Source organism: Nansenia antarctica (genome assembly GCF_963989245.1).
Source record: "Nansenia antarctica genome assembly, chromosome: 5".
In the NCBI taxonomy this organism is placed as follows: Eukaryota; Metazoa; Chordata; class Actinopteri; order Argentiniformes; family Microstomatidae; genus Nansenia; species Nansenia antarctica.
In genome coordinates this window covers 74,035,152-74,056,167 of record NC_137690.1, presented here as the reverse complement: position 1 = coordinate 74,056,167, position 21,016 = coordinate 74,035,152, and the positions used below count along the sequence as shown (strand labels likewise).

The 21,016-nt window shown below is 42.1% G+C and overlaps 1 protein-coding gene across 1 annotated transcript; it reads right to left on the bottom strand.

Annotated features, from left to right (window-relative positions):
- Positions 1–3,407: 3,407 nt before the first annotated feature.
- LOC308158773 (uncharacterized protein) lies at positions 3,408–19,972 on the bottom strand. The gene is made up of 10 exons (XM_080532474.1): positions 19,821–19,972; positions 17,379–17,426; positions 17,024–17,102; positions 16,699–16,807; positions 14,915–15,003; positions 14,591–14,668; positions 12,158–12,278; positions 9,116–9,206; positions 5,105–5,778; positions 3,408–4,880 (listed from the first exon to the last, which is right to left on the bottom strand). The coding sequence occupies exons 1-10, from the start codon at positions 19,851–19,853 to the stop codon at positions 3,896–3,898; spliced, it is 2,307 nt and encodes a 768-aa protein (XP_080388600.1). The 5' UTR covers positions 19,854–19,972; the 3' UTR covers positions 3,408–3,895.
- Between the last annotated feature and the right edge of the window lie 1,044 nt (positions 19,973–21,016).

Genomic DNA, 21,016 nt, shown 5'->3' with positions numbered 1-21,016 from the left:
GTAGGGCATAGAATGAGCCCTTCGGTTTGAAATACAGCACATGTTATCTGCCGACATAAATAAGAAATATAATATGTACCTTTTATGTCGCCTCTTCACTCCACAACCTCTCCAGAACTGCTTTTCGGAACTTCTTCAAAAACACGTCTCCGGTCCGTTCCACTTATCGTTCCCCCCCAGAACACTTCCGTTGTGAGAACACTTCCGTTGTGTTGTGAGAACACTTCCGTTGTGTTGTGAACTGAATTGCAGCGTTTTCTTGTTGCATGTGTTGTCGGGGGTTGTAGCGTTTTCTTGTTGCATGTGTTGTCGGGGGTTGTAGCGTTTTCTTGTTGCATGTGTTGTCGGGGGTTGTATGTGTTTTTGACTTTGTATCGTTTCTGTATTTGCAGCGCGTTTCTGTATTTGCAGCCCGTTTGCTGTTAATGTATTTGTTTTGGTCTTTGCAGCGCGTTTGCCCTTGTCGGCCACCGTATTTTTGCCCTCTGAAAACGAAGATGTTTAAAAACGCATTGGTGTGCAAGGGCCAGAAGCTGCATTGGGTAAAAGAAAAGATGACATTTTTCGAAGTTTCGCTGAATTTTGTTCCTTTTTATAGGAAAGTTCCCGTTTTTCCAAAACAACTGATTATTTGAACACAAAATCCATCCTCCTTTCTTTCCTCAACAAGACTTCAATGACTCTGTTGTACAGTTTATCAGTTCCACCAATAAGTCCTTTTCTACATGGATAGCGTCGCTAACGTCGGGGTCTCTTCTGATTATGTCTAGCTTTTCTTGGAAGGTTCTTCTTGAAAATGGCATTGTTATAATATCTGCCACCAAATCTACCTCTTCTCCTCCTTCAGCCATTGTGGCTGCTTGTAGAACAACAGCTTCCATCTACACAAATTAGCTCGATCAAGTTCAGTGTGCTAGCTCTGCCTCCCAATAGTTCGTATCCAATCAAAAGACGTGCAGGTGCTGATCAGGTGGTGCGCCACACAGCAGGCGCCTTGTCGGATTTGCTCGCCAACTCGAGATCTCACTACGGTACGCCAGTTATTTTCTCGTTCACTTTAAATTACAATCTGTACTCGCGCCACTGTTGAATCTGCAGGCGGGCAGATTTCTTGGTACCCTGGCAACACATTATGGCTGAAATTAAATTAAATGATTGGATAAAAGCTAAAGCCCAGCCCTCCAAATGGCTGGAAGCAGCGCAACCAAGAAGAAAGCTATGAAATGAAGAGAATAGTCTAAGGGAATAATTCAATACATATTTGTGGAAAAATATATCTAAATTAAATGTATATTCTGATGATGTTTAGGCCAGCAGAGAAGGCCTTGCTGGCCCTGACGGCCCACCACTGGTTCTAATTTGTCTTATCTTCAAGGTCCATGATTGGCTGTATTAGCTGCCTTTCCAGCTGCCTTTTTCAGCAGGGAGTTTGATTTTTCAGGACATAGAAAATATGCTTTTCGTATTATATCTCGTTAACGGTACATGACTAAGACTCCATTAAAAGTTCAGAGTGTTCAGCATGCTATTGTGGTCATGGAGAAGTTCGTTTTTTTTTTTTCGCCGTCACCGACAGCGGGGGCAGAGACAAGTTCTACCCGGGAATTCGCTCCTAGCTGTGCCGTTCGTGATAGGAAGGTCTTATCGACACCATTCAAATGGTTTCAGATTCCCTGTCCTCTCCCCTATCCGGACACATTTGAATTTTCACCGTAAGCCCCGGTAAAGCGACGTTATTTACCCGCAAAGAGTGTGCCCCGGGCACCGTCTTTGTCCATTAATAACACCGGCTATGAAGGTGGTAAAAACACAATACTGCTTTGCTACCTTTACCATCGCTATACGGTCATTTTAAGCCTTCAACCACCCCGCTGGCATCCCGGGAAGTTATGTTTCGAACCCCGAGAGCATGCATAAATGTCTATCCGGAAAGAGGGTGTGGTTAGCAGGTGATTGGAACTTTCAATATCAGCATTAGTTTGACTCATTATTTCCTTTTCAATACGTTAGGTGTGAATTTCAAACACATCCACAGACGGAAAGGATAATCATCCAACAAGCATCGCACGCACATCAGTGGCACAGCGGCAACTTCAAAGACAACACAGAGATTCCTCCTTTGACAGTATCGATACAACACACCAGGAAGCCAGCGCTCCAAACCGACTTTCAAACGACAATCAATCAACCAGTCTCCAATAGACAAACAATAGTTAATACACACGCCGCATTTCAACCATTTACACAGCTTAAATGACACCGATAAGCCTACCGTGCCCCTGTGATTGGTTTTGACTGCGGCTGTTCCTGTCGTTTGAAATTGTTGGCGCGGCTCCGTGCTGGGTAATTTTTTGTATACGGTGCCTTTTCCGTCCCCAGTCCAAATCATGTTGTATTTTGTCTAAATTTGGACACATACTAATTCCATTAGGTTTTTCATGTATAGTCAATTGTTATTTATTATGAATACAATGATATGGGCTTCTAAGTTGTTGTTTTCTACATTTTAAAAGCTTTGGTTAAAGATGTAAATGGGATTTTGCATGGGATTTGGGATGTCCCCAGTGTTGTTCATTCAACTTCAATCCAAAAAATAACTATTAAAAACATATACATTTCCAAATATGTTATTATTATTTCATTTTCCTGATCAATATCTATTGAAATCAAATATAGTTTTGATCAATTTTTTTTTATTTTGTACAAAAAATTAAGGTTGTATGCTTGTCCCTGCGATCACTGTCCACCCTGTTATGCTGTGTTAATGTCCCTTTTAAAAGAAAACCATATTTCTCAATCACATCACTCTCATGAGGTGACATCACATCAGTGGAGGGGATTTCAAATGTTGTAAGCTGTGTGATTCTCTACCTCTTTTACCATCTGATTTGTATGTTTTTATCCAGTGAGTTTAATGTGGTTGACCATAACGTGTCCACCCTGTTATGCCTAAATATTGAGGAGATCAATCAAATTGAATAATTTAAAAAAAAGTATTTAGTGCAAATTAGATTCCTCATCAAGTATTCATGGTCATTCTAGGCATTATGCTAACACAGGCAGGCTAAAGGCTAACTTTAACTCAAAATGTCCACCCTGTTAGTGTCCACCCTGTTATGTGTCCACTCTGTTCTGGAGACACTCGCCCTATTCAACTACAGAGGGTATTCTAAATAAAATAAAATGTAGGTGCCTGAGCTCGACCACTATGTTTTTCAGCAAGCTAGATATGTCCTTCTTTATATAATAGAACATCAAAATATAGATAAATAAACAAGTTATTTTTCACAAGTTATGAAGTCCAAATGGCACCGTATAAAAAAATGACCCAGAAGTGTTAACTGATATGTTGCTTTACTCCAACAAGAAGAAACAAAACAGTCTTTCTTTGACTACCATCGGTAGGCTATTTATTGTCCATCTTAAACTTTTTACATTGTGTGATTAGATCGAGATGTGCTGAAGCAGGGGAAAGACTGTACTGTCACAGACCTGCTACTTAGGTCAGCCTGTAAACACAGCAGTGCCTTCACCTCTGTGTCACTGTAACTCCATGTGCCATATGTGACACATCTAACTTATACTGGGCAGAGCTCCTCATGAACACATACAGTTTATAAAGTCAAATTAACGTGTCAAATACAACAGGGCTTTAAAGTGAACCTAACTTCCTGTACATATCACATTCTGTAAATATGAAGAAGAAAAAACATTAGATTTTTTTTTTACATTTTACATTTGCCTCTGGTTTTAAGTAAATACATACTGTAACGTCTCTCAACTTCTTGACTTTCCACACCCAAACCCCCAACCAGTATGTCATTTATGGATTCATTTTCAAAAACAAATAACCTCTCAGCTGCCCATATCTGCTTTGATGCTTGTCAGAATTAGGCTACTTATCTCGGTTCAGTTTGAGGAAAGCACTTCTTCTTCGCTCAGCAAATGCTTGAGATGCTGGCATTGCCAGAAGGTCAAAAGCAAGAGGTTTTAGGGCCTGGTAAGCAGTAGAACCCTGTGCAGCCCAAAAGTCAATAGCACTCTCTTCGTTTATGGGCTGAGAAAGCTGCTCCTTGTATTGCTTTATCTCTTGCCAGACACTGGGCTTTGAGAGGCTAGGTCTCCGGCTTGCATGTGATTTTGACAGAAAACTAAATCTGGGTCGCTTTGATGGGGTTGTCTCTGGTGCCTCTCTTCTCTCTTCCTCTTCCGCAGTTTTAGAAATGTAGTCTTCTGCTCTTCTCAGAAGCTCCTGAATTTGTTGGTCATCATTTTCAATGAGGGCTTCAGGTGAAACGGTCGGATCCAGGAAGCATGCAGCAGTGGCGAGGGGTGAGAACTTAGGATCACTCGGATCAAGGAAGCAGCTGAAGCGCTCCTCCATCTTTGCCTTCATCTTCTGCGCCAGGTCAGCTAGGTCGCTGTCGTCAGTGTTGAGGGGGAACTCAGACAAGTGAGCACTCAGGTCCAAGAGGGCGGGCACCACCAGGGACAGGGACATAGTGTCACTCTGTAGCATCTTGGTATGCTCTGTGAAGGGGAGGAGCAGGTCTCTCAGAGCAGCCAGCTTCTGCCACTCACTCGGCAGGAGACAGTCCCAGTCCATCCCATCAGCAACCTGGATAATTGATTCCTTCACTTCAAGAAGGCGGGACATCAGATATGAGCTGGACCATCTAGTGAGGCAGTCTTTGACCAGAGTAAGTCCACACACCTGAAGCAGTCGCTCAGTTGCTACAATCGACTTGCGGAAGAGCCTGACAACTACTCGAACTTTGTCAAGGAGCCGTTTGACACTTTGTTCCTTCTGGATAATGTTCACAACGAGTTGCAGCGTATGTACAACACAGGGGGTCGTCTTTATGGCTCCATACCTAGAACTAGAAGACAGACACAGACATAGAGAGAGAAGACAGGCACTTTATTAATCATCCAAGGTAAAAAATCAATTGCCATGAGCAACACCATCATGCAATCACAATAATGTATTAACACACACATCATCATAACGCCATAAGGGATGAATACTAAATACTCAAACGTAGCTCAGTGACAGACATTATCTAGCCTGCTACTAAAACGGCTACAAACTAAAATAATTTACCTTTGCTCTTCTACATCCTCATCCTCAGATTCTCCATCACACAGATCTGCTTCCTCCTCAGAGCTGGGATCATCACCTTCCTCATTCTTGAATGCTGCGACCGTGTTGCTCCCGTTATCCGTTATCACAGTCATAATTTTTTCTTCTGGTATTCCCCAGTCCTCTGTGCATTGGTCGACACATGTCTTTATACACTCTGCAGTGTGCCAGTGGGAGATCTGCTTATGTCCCAACAGTATGTGTTCCGCTTTGTTCTGCTGAGTGCAAAAGTAGCATGCACTAATGGCAAGGAACGGTCCCTTTTGGTCCGCTAGTCCATTTTCTATCCATATCATGTCCAGCCCAATTGTTATTCTGCGTGCTGTGGCAAGTTTATCTTTGAATTTCTGTCTTTCTGCATTGTAAAGTTCTGCAACTAAATTGTTTATTTTTGTTTTTTGGGGGACGGTCAGCCTCTTATCGATGGTCTTCATCATTTGTATGAAGTCTTCGTCCTCAACTGAACGGGCAGGTAGGCCAGTGCGTCCAATCCACTTGGCGATAGCCTCTTCTTTAGTACGCTGTTCAACCGAGTCTGCTTCATATTTTGATTCTGTAAATAACAGCTCTGGGATAGACCCTGTCCTCCTCTCTGAAGCAGGTTGCTGTTTTTGTGGTCTTGTTGTGTCTGGGATCTACCGGTGAAAATAGAGGAAGTGGATACAATTAGTCTCTAAAATATATACAGATCTCCTATTATATGACTACAGATGAATTTCAATTAATTCAATGTAAATAATAATTTTAAAGCAATGCAACAGTATTGTCATTAAAACATAAGAACATTTAAAAGTTAAGATTCTGAAGATTCAAATGATGTGAGCACAATACAACTACTTGGCGTTACAGCCAATCAAATTATCCTCCATATGAACTACTGTGCAATCTGATAACCAGGGGCGATGTAATCAGCTGGCTTGTTGGCACCACTGTGCACGTAGCCTACTATTTCTTGATTAATGTCACAGGGTATATACAGGAATCTTGAGGTTAATTTCAATACCTTTCTAAGACCTTTTAAAGACCTCGCTTGTCAATATTTTTCCAGACCTCACCGCCACTTCGAGCTGTAACCGTTTACATCAGTGGCACCTTTAACTTAACCGTTTTAGTTTGCAATAGACTAGACCACTATCATACAACAGAATGTCCGGTTCATCTTTGTTTAAACTAATAAATTCACGAACTTTTACCAAAAACATGTAGGCCTCAAACTCTTTGGAGTCTAATTCAGAAAAATACCTACAAAATTCAAGACCTCATATTTTTATTTTTATTTAACCTTTATTTATACAGGTAAGAAACACATTGAGCCCCAAGGGCTCATTTTCAAGTGTGACCTGTTCACAGGCATACAACATCCACCACAAACAAATACAATACAAAAAAACAAACCTGGCCTACATAGTCTAAAAACTAAACTAAAAACTACATAGTCTAAAACTAAAACTAGTCTAAAATAGCCTAAGACAGCGGTTCCCAACCTATGGGCCGAGAGTACTGCAAGTGGGCCGTCAAATCATGGGCAAAAAAATTGATTTTTGTTACAAAAACGTTTTAATTTTAAAAAGATTAAAAAATCTTGATTGAACAGCCTTGGTCGTATTGTGTGTGGTGTGTGCCGATATTTCCATCCGAAAAGAAGAAGTCAGCTCGCTTCTTGATTGGCTACATTCCATCCCGGACTCGCAAACAGGGTTGCCAGATGGGATCGACACTTTCCACCCTAACCACAGTCTAAAACCGCTAATTCCACCCAAAAAAAACAAGCCCATCTGGCAACCCTAGTCGGGAGTCGGGAGTTGCCCACACAGATAAGGATGTTTGGTCGTAAATATTGAACACATACAACATTTACGATCTTGGTATTTGATCACCTGCTATATAAAACATCGCCGCTCGGCTTTAATGGTTTAACCGCTATTTATTTTAAAAACGCTTGCCACGTTTCATGCGCGTGCACGCGAGAAAAAAAAACCGCGGCGCGCTATGCGCGCTGCTGAGTGGGCCGCGAATACTGGACATATCTGTAAAGTGGTCCGTGAGTCCTAAAAGGTTGGGAACCGCTGGTCTAAGATAAACTAAACTTTCCGTCAATATAGACTAAAACTAAACTAAAACTACATAAAACTAAAACTAGTGATAAATCGTGAAAATACTTTTTAATACTTGTCTTGGTCTTGATTTCCCCAAAATTGATTCATCAACTTTTAATACTTTTCAAGACACCGCGGATACCCTGTGTCATGCGTGGCCTGTCTGCAATGGGTTTAGCTAGCTAACACTAGAGCTAGCTGACGTTAGCTAGCCAGCTAACTAACGTCTTTTTGCAGTCATGGCTGCGATATAATTGAAATGCGTCCATATATCGACTCTTTTCTTTCTTCCAGTAGTACCAAAACCGACTGCTTGAACTTGAGCCATGGTTGCTTTGGCGCACTTTTTGCTGAATGAGTGCGCGCGTCTGGGCATGAATGAATGAGCGCGCGGAGGATGGATAGACCAGGCTACAACCAAGAATGCACTGCACTCGAAAAGATAATTCATTAAAAATGTGAATGTCCGTTAGTCCACCACAAACATTTTTATGGCAAGCCGTTTTAACATTTATTAGCTAAATTTGACTAGTCGTAATGTACATTTCAAGCCTGCAAACTGACACTTTAAATAACGTGAAAAAAATACTATTGTGCAATATGACAACCCTAGTTGACTATCTGTACAGTATAGTACAGTGGATTGTGTACATAGCCTTTATTTATGTAAACCAGCTCCTTACCTTCTTGTGATTTTTTTTTCTTTTTCTAAAAGTATATTTTTTCCCATTTCCTAACACCAGGGGAGCCACCCCTCCTAAATTTCGTTGTTTGGTACCTGTACTGTAGCAATGACAATAAAGTCCATTCATTCATTCATTCGATTTTTACTAGTCTAAATTTGTATTCAAGATATCTATAACGTCATTCTGACTAGTCAAAACGACAGTTAGATATATCTGTAATTCAGTTTTGACTAGTCAAAATAATAGTTGCAGATATCTCAAACGTCATTATGACTAGTCCGAATTGTATTGCATGACGATGCTCATGATGCGAGGTATCTCATGATATTGGCGGGAGCAGCAAAGCATTTGATGAGTGTTGGCAGAAGCAATGGCGGTTGCTGTGGTGGATTATGGCAAGCCGTTTTAACATTATTAGCTACAATGGATATTCATTACTGAAATCTGCAACATCATTTTGCCTAGTCAAAACTCAAATTCAAGATATCTTTAATTATATTTTGACTAATCGAAACTCACATTTTAGATATCTGTAATTATATTTTGACTAGTAAGATTCAATTTATTTTGCCATTCAAGTGTATGGGGTTTGTCATTACAGATATCTACAATTCAGTTGTAGATATCAGCTATTCACATTGCCGATATCTGCAACTGAATTATGACTAGTTGTAATTACAGTTTCAGATATCTACGGTTTCATTCTGACTAGTCATAATTCCAGTTCACGATATCTTTAATTCCCATTAATTCAAGATATCTACATTGTCCTTTAAGATATCTTAAATTAAGTTGAAGATATCTTGAATGAAGTTGTAGATATCTCAAACTGGAATTAGGAATAGTCATAATTTAATTGTAGATATCTATTATAAAGTTATAGATATCTTGAAATTCATTTTAATGATTGATATCTCAAATTGGTGATATCTTTAACTTTCATTCTGCCTGGTCGAAATGTTATTACAGATATCTTAAATTAGAGTTTAGACTAGGCGAAATGACGTTTCAGATATGTCTGTTGTTGTCAGAAAACGCGGGAGCAGCTTCAATTACCTCTACATTACCTCTACACATCAGAGCAACCTGGCGCTATGTCGGAGCAGACTGAGGTTGCATTCTTTAGTCTCACTAAGTCTGGTGACAAAGGAAATGACAGGACGGTACAACTGCAGCAAAGGTATACTCACACTCTCATCAACGGTCTCGAAGGAGAAGAGTTTGCCCTCTCCTCTGGTACGGATGCTGCTCTTGTTGGTGATGCGGGTTCTGATGGTCCACCTTAGAGACGGGGAGGGTCCATGTTACAGTCTACATCACTGGCCTGACTTGGATTGACTTTTATACTGCATTGTACAATGGTATCTATACATACTTCTAGTAATAACATCCATGTCTTTGGGATTCACTGAGACACTCTGGTACAGTAGTAAATGGTAAATGGACGGCACTTATATAGCGCCTTTTTTGCTGCTCCAAAGCGCTTTACAACGGCCTCTCATTCACCCATTCACACACACATTCACCCACCAATGGCGGCAAGCTGCCATGCAAGGCGCTGGCCCGCTCACTGGGAGCAATTTAGGGGTTCAGTGTTTTGCCCAAGGACACTTCGACATGTAATCATTTTAAATTATGACATGTGGCCAGCCGGGGCTCGAAACGCTGATCTGCCAACCTTGTGATCATTAGACAGCGACTCTACCTCCTGTGCCACAGCCGCCCCCTTTGAAATGGCTACCATTGTGTAAAATAAAAGGAAATATTACCAGGTACAGTCATGTGAAAAAGATGAAAACCATTGTCTTTTTCAACATATTTCAGCATATGGACATTTGATCTTAATTTTAACAATATTGAGAGATAAAGGTAATATAACTAAACAGAAAATAAATATTTGTACAATTATCTGTAAAATGAAATGAATATACATGTATGAAATGCAATTTCCTTGTGAGTAAAAAGTTAGTGACACCCCGACATTTATTATGAATTAAAATGCCTAAAATTAGAATTGTGCACTACATCAGGTGCAAATGATTAGAACATCGTTAGAGAGGATTTTGAAGGAGCCGGTCTTATTTAAACCTCAGACATTTAGTTTGGTTTGCACTTGATTGTCGAAGTGAAGTGAGTGGTATCACCATGGCGAGATCAAAAGAGCTCTCTGAGGCCTTCAGAAAGAAGGTTGTAGATGTGTATGAATCTGCGAAGGGATTTAAAAAGATCTTCAAACAATTAGAAATCAGCCATTCCGCCTGGAAAATAATTTTACAAGTGGAGAACATATAAAACAACTGCCAACATGGCTAGGTTAGGCTGTCTTAGCAAGTTTAGCCCAAGAGCAAACCACAAGATGCTTAAAGAAGTCTCCAACAATCGTAAAATGTCATCACGGTACATACAGGTGTACTGTAGGACAAAGTCAAAGTCTGGATCTTAATATTATTTAGATGCTGTGGAGTGATTTGAAACGGCTGTGCATGCAAGACACCCCTCAAACATCACACAGCTGAAATAATTCTGGAGGAGTGGGGAAAAAAAACGTACTCCCACGAAACGTCTAATTGATGTTATTACAGCCAAAGGCTGCAATACCAGCTATTAGGGCATAGGGAATAGGGAAATTCAAAAGGAAATTGGATCAGTTTCTTTGAGCTCTTGAAGTTCCATAGAGAATCATCCTCCTGAAATGTTCTTTTCACAACTGAAGACTCCATAGCCTAGTGGTGTACTCGCCAACACCTGAATGCATTTGAAATGCGCCCTGTTCTGTTTTGAACAACAGCAACGCTCCAGTTTGTCCACCGGTCTGCTGTTTCACTGCACTGATAATTGAGCAGTGAGGGATATTCATACCATAACTCTGCCAGCAATTAAATCCCTATCATGACAGCAGCTGCTGGCCCAATGTGAAGCACCCTCCCTGCTCACTGTGGATAAGACCGCTACACCAGGCTTTATGACAACTTAAAGCCAATTACAACTAGTTCTCTATGCAATTACTACACACACTCACACACACACACACACAAACGTGCAGTTTCAATTGCTCCAGTGCAACTATAGTGTAAGGAAGAAAATCATGGGTAAAAACACCCAGTGGCACTTTCCAATAGGATATAGAAACCCCAACACGAGGCGCTTAAATCGACCTTTCTGATAAGGCAAAACAGAGACGGTGTAGTTTATTCCCAATCGTCTATCTTTACGACCGAGTCTATAGTCAATAGAGAGGCAGAGTTACCTATTAGGAGAGAGGAAAGGAAAAACAACAAAATAAAAGGAAACCCTGGAGGAGGTAAAGAGGTTGCCGGAGTGAGTAAAGAGCGGGCCCGGCCCAAACCCCGCCGGGCCGAATAACAGAATCAACAGCTCAGCGGCAGACCATAAAAAAACAGCGGTACCTGCCGTTAAATTGCCCGTTTGTGAGCCAAGAGCGGCCATCTCATTTCATTTCCATGTAAATGGACTCGCACACGCGCGCGCGCACGCACGCACGCACGCACGCACGCACGCACGCACGCACGCACGCACGCACGCACGCACGCACGCACGCACGCACGCACGCACGCACGCACGCACGCACGCACGCACGCACGCACGCACGCACGCACGCACGCACGCACGCACGCACGCACGCACGCACGCACGCACGCACGCACGCACGCACGCACGCACGCACACACACACACACACACACACACACACACACACACACACACACACACACACACACACACACACACACACACACACACACACACACACACACACACACACACACACACACACACACACACACACACACACACACACACACACACACACACACACAGCCTGGGAGATGTAGTCACAGTGAGGAAAATGTTTTTGCTGAGCAATGTGAACTAGGAAATAGCCTTATACCCACAGAGATCAAGAGAAATCATACGCAACACTCAGCATTTTCATAGTAGGAGGAAAATGTTATACAAAGGTCAGTTGTATATAAACGCTGTTAATTTGCACACTCCTGAAGTAGCAAAACACACACTCAAAGATACACACACACACACACTAATGCACTCATTTCAACTGGCAAAGCACACACGTTCCACTTCAAGCCGACTGTAGTTCTACCACACCTGATTCAATTAATCAAAGGACTGACAGTTCATTAAGTGTGTCAGCACTGGAGATAAAACAAAAACAACCCTCCCGCTCTCCCTCTCTACAGTACACACACTCACTTGGTCTGGTAAGGGTTGAGGCTGGCGATGGGGACAGCGACAGACCCTCCGGGAGTGCTTGGGGCAGCCACGGGTGTCTTCTTCCCCCAGTCGGTACTGGAGCCTCTGTTAGTGGAGGATGCTGCTGAACAACACAGAGCAGTTACAACTACTACTACTACTACAAACCACTGACCACGTACAGCATGTTTGAACATGTTTGAGCATTTTAGTGTATGTTTGTGTATGTTTGTACATGTTTGTGTATGTTTGTGTGTGTTTGAACATGTTTGAGCATTTTAGTGTATGTTTGTGTATGTTTGTGTGTGTTTGTGTGTGTTTGTGTATGTTTGTGTGTGTTTGTGTGTGTTTGTGTATGTTTGTGTGTGTTTGTGTATGTTTGAGCATTTTAGTGTATGTTTGTGTATGTTTGTGTGTGTTTGTGTGTGTTTGTGTGTGTTTGTGTGTGTTTGTGTATGTTTGTACATGTTTGAACATGTTTGTGTATGTTTGAGCATTTTAGTGTATGTTTGTGTATGTTTGTGTGTGTTTGTGTATGTTTGTGTATGTCTGTGTATGTCTGTGTATGTCTGTGTATGTTTGTGTATGTCTGTGTATGTTTGAGTATGTCTGTGTATGTTTGTGTATGTCTGTGTATGTCTGTGTATGTCTGTGTATGTTTGTGTATGTTTGTGTATGTCTGTGTATGTCTGTGTATGTTTGTGTATGTCTGTGTATGTCTGTGTATGTCTGTGTATGTCTGTGTATGTCTGTGTATGTTTGTGTATGTTTGTGTATGTTTGTGTATGTTTGTGTGTGTTTGTGTATGTTTGTGTGTGTTTGTGTATGTTTGTGTATGTCTGTGTATGTTTGTGTATGTCTGTGTATGTTTGTGTATGTTTGTGTATGTCTGTGTATGTTTGTGTATGTCTGTGTATGTTTGTGTATGTCTGTGTATGTTTGTGTATGTTTGTGTATGTTTGTGTATGTCTGTGTATGTTTGTGTATGTCTGTGTATGTTTGTGTATGTTTGTGTATGTCTGTGTATGTTTGTGTATGTCTGTGTATGTTTGTGTATGTCTGTGTATGTTTGTGTATGTCTGTGTATGTTTGTACATGTCTGTGTATGTCTGTGTATGTTTGTGTATGTCTGTGTATGTTTGTGTATGTTTGTGTATGTCTGTGTATGTTTGTGTATGTCTGTGTATGTCTGTGTATGTCTGTGTATGTCTGTGTATGTCTGTGTATGTCTGTGTATGTCTGTGTATGTCTGTGTATGTCTGTGTATGTTTGTGTATGTTTGTGTATGTTTGTGTATGTCTGTGTATGTCTGTGTATGTCTGTGTATGTCTGTGTATGTCTGTGTATGTCTGTGTATGTTTGTGTATGTCTGTGTATGTCTGTGTATGTTTGAGCATGTTTGAACATGTTTGTTTGTTTACGGGTACAGTCTTTCTTTAGAGAGTAAACAGACAATGCCACAGCCGTTGCACAGTTCAAATCCACATTGTCAGAAGCCAAATGTTTAACCACATTTTGGCACACGCGTGACAAAGGCCCCGGTGGTGCTGACACAGGCCCGTGTGTCAATAATGTATTCTACACACCCTGCCCCAGTTTAGCATGGGTGATAACAATACTCTGCAACAGTGGAAATACGAAAAAAAGACTCTACTCTATCCCTCTATCGTCAGGTCATATACTGTAGATCAGGACAGGACTTTCATATCAACGAAGCCATCAGGACGTTCCTGCTGTAGCAGATTGTAGGTAACACGGATCAATGTAAAACACAGGAAAGAAGTAGTCTGACAATCTCTGCTGAGTCAAATTAGGGCTCTCTCTATCTCCCTCACTTCCTCTCCCTACCTCTCATTGGAGCCATTAGATTCTTCAAATCACAACAAAATATAAAAATATTCATGAAGACCTTGAACTTCGGGTACACGCACACCCTCAAAATCCCAAAACACCCCTCCCACGCCAGGTCCCTGTACACAATAAGATCTATAATCTCTAAATCTGACTAAGATGATGCCATAACAATGTTATGGTAACATTGAAGCTAATACCACATTTGGGAGCAGCTAACAGTGAGCAGACAGTAGTCGACCTTCTTTGTGTGAGTATATTTCGTTGTTTGGTACCTGTACTATATCAATGACAATAAAGACCATTCATTCATTCATTCATATATGCCTCCCCCTGCTGGAGCTACTACAGTACTATTGGAGCTTGGAAACTGAATAAGCGTGACACCAGGTTTGGCCTCAATTTCAATTTGGAGTCAATTTAGGAGACAGACTACTATTCCTATTCAAGACGAATATTGCGATTTATTTTCAAAGGTTTTTGTCAACTGAAACAAATGTTTGCTTCCTGAATTATTTGATCTCAATGAGAATTCAGTCACAAATGAAAATGATTTATTCCTGGACAGTACAACACACGTACCACTGAGAGAGCTGGGAGGAGTGGCAGAGGTGGAATCAGGGGGGTTCAGCGCAGGCTTCTGGGGGGACTTGGTCTGACCTGCAAGGTGGGAAAAAAAACATGCATGTATTGCACGCAATTCTATTACAGCCAGCAGTATTTCAAAGTGCAGTCCTGTCTCTTTAAAATGTAATTGTCATTTTGGTCAAATTTGTCACAAGCAGCCCAATAAACGTTCCTTTATTGTGGTACTGAGTGGGGTATAACAGGCAGGGTTCCAGCTTGACTAGGTTGAGTTTGACAGTCATCTGGCTCTGAGTCTGCTGGTTGTTGGTGGAGACGTACCGTCCTCATAGGGACAGGGTGTTCCTATCGTCCCTCCCACCTCCTGTGCTGACTTCACCACCTCCATGTCCAACACCACTACGACACGCCTAGAACACACACATTACACACATTACACACATTCATGTCCAACACCACCACGACAGGCCTAGAACACACACATTACACACATTACACACATTCACCACCTCCATGTCCAACACCACCACGACACGCCTAGAACACACACATTACACACATTCACCACCTCCATGTCCAACACCACCACGACAGGCCTAGAACACACACATTACACACATTCACCACCTCCATGTCCAACACCACCATGACACGCCTAGAACACACACATTACACACATTCACCACCTCCATGTCCAACACCACCACGACAGGCCTAGAACACACACATTACACACATTCATGTCCAACACCACCACGACAAGCCTAGAACACACACATTACACACTTCACCACCTCCATGTCCAACACCACCACGACAGGCCTAGAACACACACATTACACACATTACACACATTCATGTCCAACACCACCACGACAAGCCTAGAACACACACATTACACACATTCACCACCTCCATGTCCAACACCACCACGACAGGCCTAGAACACACACATTACACACTTCACCACCTCCATGTCCAACACCACCACGACAGGCCTAGAACACACACATTACACACATTCACCACCTCCATGTCCAACACCACCACGACAGGCCTAGAACACACACATTACACACTTCACCACCTCCATGTCCAACACCACCACGACAAGCCTAGAACACACACATTACACACATTCACCACCTCCATGTCCAACACCACCACGACAAGCCTAGAACACACACATTACACACATTACACACACACATGTCCAACACCACCACGACAAGCCTAGAACACACACATTACACACATTCATGTCCAACACCACCACGACAAGCCTAGAACACACACATTACACACTTCACCACCTCCATGTCCAACACCACCACGACAAGCCTAGAACACACACATTACACACATTCACCACCTCCATGTCCAACACCACCACGACAGGCCTAGAACACACACATTTACACACTTCACCACCTCCATGTCCAACACCACCACGACACGCCTAGAACACACACATTACACACTTCACCACCTCCATGTCCAACACCACTACGACAGGCCTAGAACACACACATTACACACATTACACACCTCCATGTCCAACACCACCACGACACGCCTAGAACACACACATTACACACATTACACACATTCATGTCCAACACCACCACGACAGGCCTAGAACACACACATTACACACATTCATGTCCAACACCACCACGACAAGCCTAGAACACACACATTACACACATTACACACATTCATGTCCAACACCACCACGACAAGCCTAGAACACACACATTACACACTTCACCACCTCCATGTCCAACACCACCACGACAAGCCTAGAACACACACATTACACACATTACACACATTCATGTCCAACACCACCACGACAGGCCTAGAACACACACATTACACACATTCATGTCCAACACCACTACGACAGGCCTAGAACACACACATTACACACATTCACCACCTCCATGTCCAACACCACCACGACAGGCCTAGAACACACACATTACACACATTCATGAACACACAAACAAATAAAACACAAACACATACAAATATATGTGAGAGAGAGAGAGAGAGAGAGAGAGAGAGAGAGAGAGAGAGAGAGAGAGAGAGAACATCCATACCTCCCGTCTTTGAGTGTGTTGGTGACGGTCCTCTTTAGCATACACACACAGTTGGGGACCACACGGTTCTCTTCAGCCAGCCAGGTCAGCTGGGTGGACAGCATGATGGCTACACACACACACACACACACACACACAAAAACACACGCACACGCACACACGATAATTAGAGGCAGGGTCAGGTCCTGCCTAAGACCTACATGTTTTTTTAAAGTGAATACCAGGTAAATAGAAAAATAAAGCTGTACTGTTGTGCCATGACTGTCAAAGCTAACCAGCAGGAACACACAGGCCAGGCCGGGGACAAAGCAGATCTTGGACTCACAAAAGGAGGAGTGTAGGCCGTCACTCATCATGAGCCGGAACATGGGTGGACCAGAAGCCCCCGGTATCCGTCTGACGTACTAAGAGACAGGAGAGAGGGAATAATGTGGTTGCTAAAACAACAGAACATAATGAGATAGAGTTAGATAATCATAATTACAATCCTTGTCACAGTACATTATACAGCAGTTGACGCACAAGAACACAAAACACTTTACTGTGGTCACTGTGAGGGAGAAGGTAGTAGTAGGGGTGCAGTAGAGGCAAGATGCAGTAATGGCAAGGTGTGAGTACATGAGACATTCAACCTATTGCAATTGTGTTGAAACAAAACAGCAAAAGGGGGATAGACTCACCACCACCTGAAGCAAAGGGTTGGTCACCTCTGATCCATTGGCCAGGGCCTACAATGAGCAAATCAAATGTTGTTGACCTCATAACAATTTTACAGTCTTCTGGTAGGCTGCCTAATATGCCTACTATCAGTCAGAACAGTAAGTAGGCTACTGCATACTAATATACAGTTAACAGTAGGTATACTAATCAGTGGCGGCTGGCCGATAGAGGGCGCTGGGGCGCCGCCCCCACCTTCACTTCCTAGTTGCGATTTGTAAACGTTTTTTTTTTTTAAATAAACATTGTTTATTCACAAAATGCGGCTGATATTCTGTCGGCGCCTATCAGCATTCATTAAAAATCCTCCAATACAATAAACATTTTATCTGTGTGTGTGTAAAATTCACTGTTAAAATACATAGGGGGAGGAGTCGGGGCGCCGGCCGAATGCAAGTCTATTGCAGGCCAAATACTTTTGCCTTACACGTGAGCTGTAGCAGCGCTCCAATTGGCTGTCTCCTATTTCTCGGCCGGGGCGCAAAAATTGCGCCCTGAATATCCGGTTGTTAAGTCTGACGTCAAACGTGACGTTTTGCAATTTCCGGCTCCAAACTTTTTTTTTACAAAAAAAGAAAACAATGTGGTGGTCTGTAAACTGTGCAGAAATGAAATGGCCTATCACAGCAGTACATCTGCAATGAACGAGCACCTCAAGCGAAAGCATCCTGGAGCTCTTTGTGAAGACAGCCGCAAGATAGCACCGTAAGTCAGCGTTGTATTTCTGTTCACTTTTCCGGCCGTGTATGAGTGAAAAATGGATAGCTACTAGCTAATGTTACACAAGCAATGTAGCTCACCACAGTTTGTATGTCTTGTCTTCTGGTGTTAGTAACGTTAGCTATGTAGCTGGCTAGCTACGGTAGCCTATTGTCATTGTGGTGCTCGCACCTACGTTATCTAGCTCGTAGCTCGCATGCTACGTTAGCATCAATTTAGCTAATCATAACATAGCAGCGAGAGTAACGTTAGCTAGCTATGTAGCTACTAGCTAGCTATGTGTTGTGGTGATGGACAGACTTCTAAATGGCCATGTTGGCATTCAAGTTGGCTAAACATAGCAGTGAGGTGGAAATTAAGGGGCCTACACATGCTAAGATTTTATTTTTATTTTTTTAGCGAACAGAACTTTCTTATTCTGCTAGAATTGGGCTTCATTGGTAATACCATAATGGCATATTTACAGTACATGGACAGTGGATTGAAGCATTTGAAATGTCTGTTTTGTATAGTATAGTTGGACATGTTTTTTTTTCCAGGTGAGAGAGTAATGTCAAAATGACATTATCTGACTGCATTGCCCCAGCAATCCAAAAGTCAATTATAATTATGTTATAAATTGATATGGATCAATTTATACCTCTTATTAGATTATAAATACTCTGGTTGTTATGTTTGCCTTTTGGTTGACAGCAAAAGGGAGAGAGGATGATAGAGAGAGAGAAGGAGAGAGAGCAGGATGGTGTCAGCACACCAGAGAGAGAGAGCAAGAACTAGGTGAGAAAGTGGACAGGTAGTCAAGACCACATAAGTAAGTAGCCTTGAGAACCGATGGTTCTCGAGCCTAATGGCCCATAGGGAAGGAGCCTATCTCCTGTTTCCGTAGCGTGAGGCGGCTTAATGTACAAGTTAGTACACCCCCTGGACATGACGCTGGTATGTCGCAGGGTCTTACCCCCTGGGGGGGGGGGGGGGTCCATGCCACGGTCCATGAATGAATGAATGAATGAATGGTCTTTATTGTCATTGCTATAGTACAGGTACCAAACAACGACATTTGGGAGGGGTGGCTCCCCTGGTGCTAGGAAAGAAAAAAAAACTAAAAAAACAAGGGAAAAGAGCTGGTTTACATAAATAAAGGCTATGTACACTATCCACTATACTATACTATACAAATAAAACACTGTGCTGTACTCTATGCTATGCTATACCTATTCTAACATTTCCTATTTCTCTGCAACCTTATGTACCCGAGGGTTGTCATATTGCACATAGTGTTATTGCACATTCATTTAAAGTGTCGCAGTTTGCAGGCTTGAAATGTACACATTTGTGCCTCAGCACTACACCATGCCACCCCCCCAAGGCAGCAAACCTAGGGGAAACACTGTTATTCTCATGCTAAAATCGACTGTAAATCCAGATTTTAAAGTTGATATTCTTCCCCGTGGAGCATGCCCCCATAACCTGTGCCCCACCCAAAAATGTTTAGCACCAGCCGCCACTGATACTGATATACAGTAAGAACTAATATGCCTATAGGCTACTGTCAGTCAGAACACTAACGGATAACATGAATGGCTACAAAGTTGCAATGACAGCAATGTAACCTATGGCATGCAAAAACCCGTAACTACAGGCTATGTCTTATTGCAAGCAGTATTCTAATGTTATATAACTCATACCTCAATTGCCCCTTCGCTGAGTTGCACACTCATACTTGAATGATGTGCGTTTTCCTTCGACAGCTCGTTTGTTTATTTTCCTGTCAATTCTTCAAAACTCGCGAGAGGTCATCGAATTTCACTGACGTCACCACGTCGCAGCGTACAGTCTATTTCCGGGTTCTCATTGACTGTAATGTGAAAAGAAAACAAGTTGAGCCTTAACAGTAAAATGACATTGAACTCTTATAACCAGTCCTTTTGAAACAAGACGTCTTCTGAACATGCACAGTTGCAGAAAACACAGATGAAGCGCACACGAGTTTCCCACTAGTTAGCTGTGAAAGTAAGCGTCACAGAATGGACTTGCCTTGTGTCGAGTGGCAAAAGCATGTGGAGCAGAAATGGACTGGACTCACTTTATCCGGTCATAGGTTCAGCCCTTTCCGGCCATAGGTAGCGCTATGATTCGCTATGATTCGCGACGACAACGATGACAACGAAGACCCGTTAGTAGATCTGAAACTGTGTGTTGTGTGTTTCGCGCGCATCGCGCGTGCGCGCGTGTGTGCCCGCGCGTGTGACCAATGTGTCACTGTGTGTGTGTTCAAGTGGCATCTTTGTAATCATGACACGGTAGTATTTCACTACTCAGTTATACATTTTCCATAGTTTGCTTCAAATAGCTGTTATGTGATAATAAAGTAATAATAATAATAACATATATTTCAACCCTTTGTATACCGTATATACACATCTCTGCATTCTCTGTGCCATTATGCTTGTTAATCATTTTAATTCGTTAGAGTAAACTAATAGGTATGAAATGAAAAAACGATTCATTACCTTTAGCTATGCTTAATGTAATAGGGTCAACCATTACATATCTTCTCCTATTATCTTTTATCACTTTCTCTTCAGAGAATGGTAGAGATGTATTAATTACTATGACCACACCCCTCTTCTTACCATATGACGCATGAAATACTTGGTTTACCAAATCGTTTCTCAATGTTTTGTAGTCTTCCTCAATCAGATGTGTTTTTTGTAGTAAAGCAACACGATTTAATGAAATGCAATGAATTTATTGTAAATCAATACAGCATGAAACCATATTTACATAAAAATTGATTGACCATACACAAACAAAAACGTATTCATTCACAAATTAGCTGGAATCAAGTAAAAACATTGTGTAGGTTAACCGAAATATAGCA